The sequence below is a fragment of the Mustela lutreola genome, chromosome 1, assembly GCF_030435805.1.
Source record: "Mustela lutreola isolate mMusLut2 chromosome 1, mMusLut2.pri, whole genome shotgun sequence".
Lineage (NCBI taxonomy): Eukaryota > Metazoa > Chordata > Mammalia > Carnivora > Mustelidae > Mustela > Mustela lutreola.
This window is the reverse complement of record NC_081290.1, coordinates 272,577,024-272,588,022: the sequence shown is the minus strand read 5'-3', so window position 1 is coordinate 272,588,022 and position 10,999 is coordinate 272,577,024. Positions and strand designations below refer to the sequence as shown.

The window sequence follows — 10,999 nt, the reverse complement described above, 5'->3', positions numbered from 1 at the left end:
CTGCAGTGCTAACTGTATGAGGCCAGGGTCTTCAGAGTTACGAACCTGGCCTTGAACCCCCTGAACTTGTTTTCTGAAGGCCCATTCCAGCTGAGAGCACCTTTGAAAGGTTGCTGGCCTGTGCAGGAGGGGAGTCCCTCTTGGCTCATTATCTGATGCTGGTGTCCAGGCTTGAGTGGCCCCCCGGCCCCCACTTCCCAGTCCTGCCAGAAGAGCCAGGACTCGGCACCAAAAGTGCAAACTCGCCCCTTCCCTTCACCTCCTCCCCAGTCTAGTGGCTTTAGATTCACCACTTACCAGATACAAGGGACTTTATTCATTTAACATGTTGAACTGTTAGACACAGAGGGGGCTCGGAGCAGTTTTTGGAAGTGGACTTGTCTTCTTGCAGCCCTTCATCCTATCGTGCCAGTGGCTCTTCCTCCAGCAGAAGGCCACCATGTGTATGTCCACCCTACACGTGCACCACAGGTGGCGCCCTTGACCATACGAGGTCCTGCACCGTTATTCATGGTCTCCCCTGCCTAAGGTTGCTGAGAAGAGCACCCTTACGTGGTGGGGACTGTCAGCAAAAGTCACTTTCCTGATGGCCTCCGCTCAGTCTGCTGTCAGCTTGGGTTGTGACTAAAGTGCAGAGGCTGACAGGGCCAAGGAGAGTAGACTGTTACTTTTCAGGGTCCCTGCTTGACTTGGCAGATGATACTGGAACCCCTCTGGCTGGTCTCTGGGCCTGGGCTGTTATTCAGGCTTTTCGCCAGCAGAGGGCAGCATGGCATGGGGGTGGGGGAGGAGGTTGGGTGGGAGTCCCAAGGGCTGGGTGGGAGCTGGAAACAGGTGCTGTGGATAGGACCCTTCAGATGCCTCAAGTCTCAGACTCGTCCATCTCTTCAGTGGAGCCATCGCTCTCTGCTTCCACCTTGCGGGCGTGATGGAGGGGTCTCCAGGGAGAGCCAACCCGGGGAGGGGTCCGGGAAGGCAGGCAGCCGGCCTCTGGGTTGGCAGTGGCCGAGTTGACCAGGCCTGGGATCTGGGCCAGCCTGAAGGAGGGAAGAAGCCCAGAGGGCAGCTGGGGGCCTCCTGTCTAAAGACCTGGACCTCCACGTTCGCTCTTGCATTTGGATGAAACCATGGGCTCTATTCCCAAAGGACTCAGAGAGGCCACCTCAGGCCTCTGCTGGAGCCCAGACCCCTGACTGACTGGCGTGTTGCACACATTTCGCTGTGTGACCCAGAACAAGGCATGGCCATGTTCAAGGGACAGATGGCCTCCCCCACAAGGGGGCAGCATTTCCCCACTTGACACTTACAGCCGTTCCAGCTCCTCATCCATGGCTGGGTCGTGCATCAGGTCCCCTTTGTCAGGCAAAGCTCCTGCGAAATAATCGGGAGCCACAGAAGTAATCTGAGTGTCTTTCAGGCAGGCTCAGGTCAGACAGTTCCCAGCAGGGGGCCCTCACCTTCAGGTCTACCTGCCTTGCTGACCCTGGGAGGGCTCATCTAAAAGATCTGAGAAGTGCTCTTTCTAGAATTTTTTTTTAAATTTGAGCACAGTGGACATGGAATGTCTATTAGTTTCTGGGGTTCACCATCTCCATTTCTTATGCTGAGCTCACCACGAGGGCAGCTACCATCTGTCACCACACAACGTTATTACAGTGTCATTGATGATAATCTCTGTGCTGTGCCTTTTATTCCCATGACTTGTTCAAGGGAAAGAGCTCTTAAGAGAAGTTTTAATTTAAGAGAACTGTTATGGGGGCAGGAAGTTGTGGCTACTGCTAGATAAATTTAGTGAACTTACGCCTACCCTCTTCAGGTTGGGGCAGGAACCACAACTATGAGACGTCCCCACACCTCAAGGTCACTGTACACACAGGGCTGTCCCCTTCCAGGACTGGGTGGTGGGTTGTAGGCTGGTGCTGGTGGCTCAGTTCCTTTCCTTGAGGCCCCAGGTACTGGGGGCCAGAGATACAGAGTATGTCCAGCTAATCCCCCAAATCAGAAATTAGCCAGTTTTGTGTCCCCCCAGATCAGAGGGAGCCCACTTCAGAGACAGTATGGTAAAAAATGCTGCCTCAGCTCCTCAGAGGCTCTGAGCAGCGAGAAGAGCAGGCTGGGTCAGAACTGGACCGAACTCTTCTGCGTGGCCAGGAGCCGCCAGGCCGGGAGCAGCCCCTGTCTGCCCGGCCATGACTCTCTGAGCTGGTTTTCTCAGCTACAGACTAAACCCTGTCTGCCCGGCCATGACTCTCTCTGAGCTGGTTTTCTCAGCTACAGACTAAAGGGAAAAGGCAAGAGGGGGTGGTCTGGATTCTCACTGGAGCTGATAACAGTGGAGGGCAGGTGGAGCTGAGGTCTGCAGGTTGTTGAGGGAGAAGCTTGCTCGTGGTCAGAATGTCACTCTGGCAGCTAGCAGTGCTGTCTGTAGAAAGCCTCAATCTTAAACTTACCCATGTGGCTTTAGTTCAAGTCCCTGCTTTTCCAAAGCATCCCAGATGATGCCTCCTGGCCCGCTTTTGCTGTTAGTGGTTTTCAAACTACATTCCCCGAGCCGCCTCATTTTGTGTGCGTGCGTGCGTGTGTGTGTGAGTGCCTTGAGGACTAAGGGAACAGGGCAACCCCTCTCCACAGCTGGCTGTGCCCCAAGTATCTCAAGACGGCTTTCCTCACACTGGAGATGCGGGGGAGGGCAGATGCCCCATCTCCCACTCGACCCAGCAGCAAGAAAAGTGGTTGACGGAGTGATCGCCCTTTTTAAAACCCTAGAAAAAGTGAGGGCACGAGGTTGTCCCGGCTTGATCCTGTACTAGTTGCTTTTCCTTTTCCTTCCTATGTGCTGACTGGTGGAAGGGGAGGGAGGGGGCTGAGTTACCCCGGTGTGAAAGGAAACATAAGCCAGTCCCACCCGTTGCCCCCTCACTCCTGACTTCTCACTCCTGTTGGCCTTTCTACTCCGGTCCAGTCAGCACCCTGGGCCACCAGCATCACTTAGTTCAGGGGTCCCTAGAACTGTGCACACCCAGAGCATCAGTTCAGCAAAAGGACGCTGCTAGGCAGCCTGGTGCCTCAGTGGGTCTCAGTCAGTCCTGCTGGGGCTTGCACTCCTGCGTGCATCCCCAGCAGGCTTTGTATCAGGAAAGACCTAAAGCAACTTGGCCTACTGCGGTTAGCATTTAAAAATGTTCAGTTTCCTTCCCTGACGTCCTTCTCTCCCCTGGCAGAAGGAAGGGGAGGCTATGTGTGCTTTGGGACTCCGGAAACGGCACACCCGGATACCTCTGGAAGAGGAAGACAAATAACCCTTCCAGCTCTGCAGGGGGCTCTTCCCATGGGGCAGCAGCAGGTGTGAGAGGGAGAAGAGCAGCGTGGGCGGAGAAGGCCGACCAGTCGGAAGAAACGACAGACAGGAAAAACTGGGCCAGCGCAGGCCTCTCCCCCTATTTTTTGCTCCTTTTCAGATTAATCATTTTTGTCCCCAGCTGGGAAAAAAGGCCGCCTCAGACACACCTTTGCCCTGCTTACAAATGGGATTCAGGTTTCTTTGATATATAATCTCCAAAGCCACTGAGTAAATAGCCCTGTGTCTGCCCAACCTGCAGGCCACTCCCCAGAGCAGAGCTGGGGATTCTATGGGGAGGGGCTGGGCACACCCCTGCCACCGAGAGGCTGCTTCGTGTTGGGGCAGGGACTTGGGTGGGGAAGGCTGTCCCTTCCCACCGGAGTGTGAGAGGCCCAGGAGGGCACGGTCTCTGTTGTGCACGTTCTGGCTCCCCAGGCCTCCGAGGCTGACCTGAGAAGTCAGGGCGGAGATGGTGATGCCCCCTCCTGCACGGACCATGTCTGCCAATAGCCCCCAGCTCCTACGTGGCTTAGGAGGAGGAGAGGGGAGGAGAGGGGAGGCTAGCCGTGGCGGGCTCTGGCTTACCTAGGGCTTGATTGATTCCATGATGCTTTGAAAGAGCCACAAGGAATCCGTAGAAGGTCAGTCTCTGAACGTTGCTTAGTACCTCTTTGACAAGTGCTGGGGGTGGACAGCTGGGAAGGAGAATGCAGAGGCTAGCTTCAAAGACCAGCAAGTCCGACTGCCATCTTTTTATCAGGACTGAGGGACCCGGTCTGCTCCGGGGGCCCTAAACCCCTGGGGGAGCATGGCAGATGTCCAGAAGCAAGGGCTTGACTGGTAAGAGAAAGAGCTGGTGCGCTCCTGAGCTGGTGCTTTCAGTCGGGGTGTGGGAGGAAGGGAATGGCGAAAAGGCAATGAGAGGCAGCCTCTTCTTGGAGGAGGCCCAAACTTGCTCCGTCTCTAAGGAGACCTTGTGCCGCAGAGAGCAGTGTCACCCTCCCTTTCTGTCGAGGGAAGTCTTTCTACAGTGAATGTTTTCCCTTTCTCTCTAAAAAGTCAGGGCCAGTGTCTCTCCTGGCAAGGAGAAGGGGGCCAGGCTGGTCATCTACAGCTCGTCCCACCACGTGGAGGGACCCTCCCCGAGGGAGCCCCCCGGGAAGCCGTTCGCCCAGTCACAGCCTGGTCTGGGGCAGACGGCACTGTGCCACCATCCAGGACCCCGGCAGCCGGGGGCCAGTGGGAACATCCGTTCCAGAGCCCGCAGCCCAGTCCCTGGGGCTGTGGTGGGGCCCCCACGCCCATCTCTCACCTGTACTTGTGCCGGTCGCACAAGTTCTCCAGGCACTGGGAGAACAGCGAGGCCTCCACTCCCTCCAGCAGGCTCGCCTCACCCAAAGGGGGCCGCTGACGGTGCTGCCCGCTGGATGACGTCGGCACAATCACCGTATTGGGGTTCTTGCCCGCCAGCAGGTCCTGATAGATGGCGGCCACGCTCTCCAGGAATTCTGCATACCGCGATGGGGGAGGGGCACAGGTCAGGCAAGGATGACCCGCGGGGTCCCTTCGCTGCGTCCGCCCGTCCTCCTCTCCCTCAGTGCGCCACCAGCCTCCACGCTTCGCGCATGGTGGCGTGGGAGCAAAAGTCCTCCACCTCCTGGGACCAGCGCCCTTAGGAGCGGTGACACCGCTGTGTGTTTCTGGCCCAGCGTCCCCTCCTTGGGGCAGCTGCTCCTAGAGCAGGCAGATGCCCTCTTCCCTACCTTCCAGGCACCCTGTACTCCCTTGTTTTTTGGGTATTTGCTCTGCCTTGCTGGAGTGGAAGATCCTTGAAAAAAGGCAGGGGTTGTGCTTTGTCCCCTTTGTGCCCTAGTATCTAGCACAGTGCTGGGCACATGTGAAGTGCTGGAAATATCTTTTAGAGAGTGGACCTGTGCACACTCGCTCCATCTGGCTGTGAGGCCACCTGCCTCTCTGCCCCAAGAAGGTGTGGGGGAAGGCCAGCGTGGAAGAGAAAGCCTCAAGCTGCTAACTTATTAAGCATTTGAAAGGCAGGTGGGGAAGATTCTCCCAGCTCTTCTCCAGGGTCCAGGAGCTCCCGAGCACTGGGAAGTCGGTGCTGCAGCTGCAGAGAGCAGGTGGCGAGACCCCAGGCTCCAGCCCCTGCGGGACCAGGCCCTTGGGCCGCCATCAAGAAAACAGAATGTGGCGCCTGAGCGAGGCCAAGGCTGGCTGGGGCCACTAGCTGGCATGGAGTCCAGGCTCCAAGGACAGCCTTCTGTTTACTGAAGAGCCCATTTTAAACAAGTCTGTTGACGGACACAGGCAGCAACCTCTGAACCCAGCATCACATGCGATGTCGCCGTGGGCGCCGTGGGAACTGGTGTGCATTTGTATTTATTCCTCTGTTTCTGTGATACCTGATTCCAGAAGGGATGTGAGGACACAGCCGCTGTGTATGGGGAGCAGCACGGGCGGGGGAGACAGGGCTGGTGTCTGCTTATGAAAAGCTGTGCGGGTGGGGAAATGTGTGCTCGCACGCACAAGCCAGGGCCGAGGGAGAGCCCTTTGCCGGCAGTACCAGCGCCGAGCGGCCCGGAGCCCTGGTTTTGGAGGGAGCCCTACATTCAGGTCTGGGCTCCCCCACTTACCAGCTCTGCGACTTTGGCTCCTCACGCCGAAGCGGGTCTCTGAGAGGACCTATCTGCTAGGGCCATCCTAAGCACTAAAGTCAGGGCTATGCCGGGCACACAGGGAATGTCTGACACACCGTGGACGTGGCGTGGACCTCAGCGCAGCGTGCGCGGTTCCAGTTACTGTCGTCACTTAGACCGCTTTGCCGCTGCCGGCTGGAAGCGCCGTGCCTTTTCATGTCTCGAGAGGGCAGAGGGAGGCGGCTGTGCAGACCGAATCTTGTGACCACCGGTGGGGACGAGACATCCTGTCCGTGACCCACGGTGAATCACGCCACCGGTGGCAGTGGGGGGATCCATGGGTGCGCCAGGCAGCAGATGGAAAGGACACCAGGGTAGGACAGGCAGACAGGGCCCTGACAGGAGCCCACATGGGGCCCTGGAAGGCTCTCACCTGAGTAGTAAAACTGGATCTGGAAGGCAAAAAGGAAATCTGAAAAAGACATCAGGCAGTCCATGGCGTCATCCATGAGCACGATCCTGAGGGGAAAAGAGGGAGAAAACGTGAGAGAATGTGTGTGGGGGGTGGGGGATGGGGAGCAAGTGAGTGAGCTGTTTTCTGGGACTCCTGTCTTTTGGGGACAGCAAGACATTGGGAGAGGGGTCCCAAAGGCCAGCTCCTCCCCATCACCTCACATGTCCATCAGCAGGGCTCTGCCACCAGACTGCACCGACCACACGGCCCAGGGCAGGCTCCCAGTTCCGTCTCTGTGGCACCAGCTAGTGGCTGGAGCACGAGGAGGGAGGAGGGGGGCAGCAAAGAGAGGGTGCAGCTGCCATGCAGCCAGGATTTCTTTTCATATACTTAAGCAGTAAATCCTTTCATCCTGCAGCGAGGACCATTTAGTTCAGAATAAATACAGCTGAGCAGAAAGGCAAAAAGAACAGCCAGGAAGCTTAAAGAGGTCTTGGCAAGTGGCACCGAGATTTAAAAAGCTACCAAGGGCCCAAACAACTTCGGGCACCTCTGTCCTGGGACAGGGATGGCAGGCAAGGGAAGAGGGGACAGAGCTGCTGGGCACTCTGCACTTGTGAGGGTCAGAGACACACCCCGTCTTGTGACGCCAGGGGGTCCGGGGGGGGGGCAGCCGTGCAGCTCCTTGCTGTCTGCTCCCCCAAGGGGACCGCCCTCTGGGTGTTCCTGTCCAGGCCCTCCCACCTCTTAGGAAGAAAATCATCCGATGACTAAATGATCAGACCAAGGTCATGTTCATACCCTGCTCTGGGCCGCATGCAAGAGGGCATAGGAAGGGAAGGAAATTAGCACACGCTGGGCTCTATCCAGGTGCCAGGCAGGGCACCAAACTGATCTCCTGAAGGGGAGCGGGGCCCCCGATCTGTTTCTGACGGGCCCTCCTGGCTTCATCTTCCCTGTTTTGCAAAGTTGTTTTATTTTGCTGTCTTCGTGTATTTTTTGAAATCTCCCTTCCCTGCCTTGCGTCAGAGGATCCCCAACCTGGCAGCTGGATCGGCTTCAGAGAGAGCCGGCCCTGCACACCTCTGGGGGTTGGGGTGCTGGTAGAGAGGGGAGAACATCAGGGCCGCTGCAGCTGTGCGAGGCAGCGGGCCCTGCTTCCGGAGGTCCCCGAAGAGAGAAAGCCTTCCTCCATCTAGTCTTTAGTCATAGTAAAGACAACGATAGGAATAGGGGACCCGTACTGAGTACCTACTTCATGGCAGGCCTTGTGCGAGGTATTTAACTATATTAATTTTTATTCTACAACATTCCTATGAGGTAGGTCTTGTAATTATGTACATTTCACATGTGAAGGGACTAAGTCTCAGAGAAGTCAGCTTGGCGAGACCACATAGCTGGGGGGTTTGCTCTACTCCACAGGCCATGGTACTTTCCATTAGGTCACACTGCTTCTTTTATTTATTTATTATTTTTTAAAGAAGATTTTTATTTATTTGAGAGAGAGCAAGTGCGTGCCTACAAGAGCGGGGAGGGGCAGAGGCAGAGGTAGAAGCAGATTCCCCAGTGAGCCGGGAGCTGTACTGGACATGGGGCTCCATCCCAGGACGCTGGGATCATGACTTGAGCCAAAGGCAGACGCTTAATGACTGAGCCACCCAGGCGCCCCTCACACTGCCTCCTTTAAAATAAAGATACAGAATAGAAACATTAACATTTTATTTCTTAATCTATGTGGCTAACTTATTTTCTTTATTTCCACCTATACTTTAAGGCCTTAATATTTCTCATGTATCTCTTGGGGAAGAAAAAAATCTGCCCAACTAGGAGAGTTGAACATTAAAATTACAACTGGAAAAAAATTCAAGGACGGAGGGCGGACAGAAGCAATGCTGCTGGTAGCCACCGGGGGGCGCCCTGGTCCCTCCATCAGTGGCTGCTGGGACCAAGTGCTGAGCCACATAGCCCAGGTAGTTACCCCCATTTCTCCTAACCTAGGAGAACCCAGGCAGGCAGAAAGGAAAAGACAGAGAGAGAGAGAGAGAGAGGGCACAAAGCCCAGATTCTGATATCTGGATGGGGAGGGAGAGGCGACAGAGGGCAGAGATAAGGCAGGTAGGGCGGGCTGTGGTTACAAAGACATCCAAACTACAGAGGACAAGCGAGCTCTCCCGGAGCGCTCGGGGTGGGGGTGGGGTAGAGTCGCCGCAAAGCTTTTCCAACCCAGGCACAATCGGAGAAGAAGGTCCCTGCGGAGGGAAGCCAGTGACCTTTCCTTCCTGCCCTACCCCCAGGACAGCTAAGAACCCGAATGGCCTGAAGTTAATTACTAGGGAAGAGCACTGGGCTGAGAACGTCCCCAAGCAGGAAACCGCGAAGGGGAGCCAAAGCCTTTGAAGATGTTACTTGGCTTCTCTTCTTTATCATCAACCTGGACCCAGTGCTCCTGTTTATAGCAACGTATTCCTTCTTTCTTCATTTCTTCATTTATATTGCGATACAATTCAAATACCATAAAATTCCCCCTTAAAAACGCACGGTGTTTTTCAGTATGTTCACGAAGTTGTGCAACCATCACCACTGTCTAATTCCAGAAGTTGTAATTCTTGCTAATCAGCATGCTCCCGAGACAGGCCCTGCCACACCAGGGCTTTGAAGCCAATTGCCATAAGCATCTTCCTCTCAGCCGCAGAGAGGACTAGAAGCTGCAAACAGGGCCCGCCCTTCCAGCTTCGGAATGGCCTGCAGCCTTCTGCCGGGGCCATTCTTTTTTTTTTTTTTTTAAGATTTTATTTACTTTATTTAACAGACAGAGATCACAAATAGGCAGAGAGGCAGGCAGAGAGAGAGGGGAGGAAGCAGGTTCCCTGCTGAGCAAAGAGCCCGATGCGGGGCTCGATCCCAGGACCCTAGGATCATGACCTGAGCCGAAGGCAGAGGCTCCCAGTGAGCCACCCAGGCTCCCAGTGAGCCACCCACTGAGCCACCCAGGCGCCCCCTGCCGGGGCCATTCTTAACTGGAAACATTAGCAGCCTCTTTTCAGTTGAGCAGCTGGGGAAGGGGGCAGCGGTCAGAGGGCAGGAGACCCACCATGTGCGTGTGGCAGGCTCCGTGGGAGCAGGGCGGCGCTTTGGTGGACACTGGTCAGGAGGGATCGGCGGGCTGGTTGGGGGAAGCAGACCATGGCGGGGCTCTCTTTCTACTTCTGAGGGACATGTGGCTGGGTCCCAGCAGCGCTTGTGCAGGGGACCGAGGGGTTTTCTCAACTGCGGGCTGTGCGACTGGCTGCCCAAACAGCCCCCTGGATCTCAGCTCTCAGGGACAACAACACTGTTCCCTCTTCCGCTCAGCCTGAGACCTTAAGTCCTGCGGGCTTCCTGGAAGCGGCCTCCCTTGCCTGCCCCACAGCAATCAGTCACCAGGTCCACAGCCCCCTCCGACGCCCACCTCCACTTCTTTCTTGTGGGCCACTGGATGACCTCCTGCCCGGCTTCCTGCCGCGACTCTTGCCTCCTTGTAGTTGACTAGCCACACTGTGGTCACAAAAACTTTTTCTTTAAATGCGGTTTTGAGGGGTGCCTGGGTGGCTCAGTGGGTTAAGCCTCTGCCTTCGGCTGGGGTCATGATCTCAGCTCTCTGGATGGAGCCCCGCATCAGGCTCTCTGCTCAGCGGGGAGCCTGCTTCCCCTTCTCTCTCTGCCCGCCTCTGCCTACTTGTGATCTCTCTCTGTGTCAAATAAATAAATAAAATTTATTTTATTTTAAAAAGTGCAATTTTGACCACTTCACAACTCTGTTTAAAGTCCTTCATGGGCTTCCCATTGACCTTAGAACAGGATCCGGCATTCTTAATCTGGCTTATGAGCCCACAGGATCCACTCCCTGGCTCCCCTCATCCCTCTAGGTGTCCTGGAGGCCACAGGCAGCCTCTCCCACTGGATTCTGGTCATACTGACCCGTAACAGCCTTCCCAGTGCTCCTTCCTTCCTCCATACCTTCCGAGCAGCCAGGGCCCCTGCCCTGCACGCCACCCTCCTCACCTACCTGAAGCCCACTCCTTCTTCGCATCGGAGCCTGCAGGCTTCCCCACTCCACACGCAGAGGTAGGCACCCCCTGCTACCAGCTTCCGCGGTTCCCCAGGACCTCCTCGTCCTGTTCATGTCTCTCTTCGCCCCGGGACTCTGAGTTCCACCTGCTCACACCTGTGTCCCTCAGGAGTGGCTTGACTCCAGGGTCTGGCACGTGCAGGGCCCATAGTAGGCGCCTGGCAAATATTTGTCGAATGAAGGAAAACATGAATACATGCGTGGGGAGGGCCACGGTTCTCTTTTCCTTTCCCCTGGCCAGCTGACATCTGAATTCGCCATTCAGTCTGAAGAGTCCGCTGAAGAGGAACAAGCTAGGGTCATGGGACAGGGGCGGCGAGTCCCAAACCACTGCGTCAGACAGATGACTGCATGTAGATCCTTCAGCTTAGGAGCAAAGACTCAGGAAGAAGTGTGGGTTGAGACCCGACTCTTCTTTTTTTATGGGGAGGGGTGGGCAGAAG

The 10,999-nt window shown here is 56.0% G+C and overlaps 1 protein-coding gene across 7 annotated transcripts in view; it reads right to left on the bottom strand.

Annotated features, from left to right (window-relative positions):
• Window positions 1-10,999, bottom strand: part of CSTPP1 (centriolar satellite-associated tubulin polyglutamylase complex regulator 1) — a 190,542-nt gene that overhangs the window by 2,112 nt on the left and 177,431 nt on the right. For 5 of the 7 annotated variants that reach the window (XM_059141814.1, XM_059141833.1, XM_059141842.1 and 2 more), the window contains 5 exons: window positions 6,428-6,513; window positions 4,653-4,848; window positions 3,926-4,035; window positions 1,308-1,371; window positions 294-1,037 (listed from right to left, as the gene is read on the bottom strand). In XM_059141814.1, coding sequence (XP_058997797.1) covers window positions 863-1,037; window positions 1,308-1,371; window positions 3,926-4,035; window positions 4,653-4,848; window positions 6,428-6,513 — 631 coding nt within the window. In that variant the 3' untranslated portion in view covers window positions 294-862. Of the gene's footprint in view, window positions 1-293; window positions 1,038-1,307; window positions 1,372-3,925; window positions 4,036-4,652; window positions 4,849-6,427; window positions 6,514-10,999 lie in introns of those variants that run through there. The other 2 variants (XM_059141824.1, XM_059141852.1) reach the window with 1 other exon arrangement.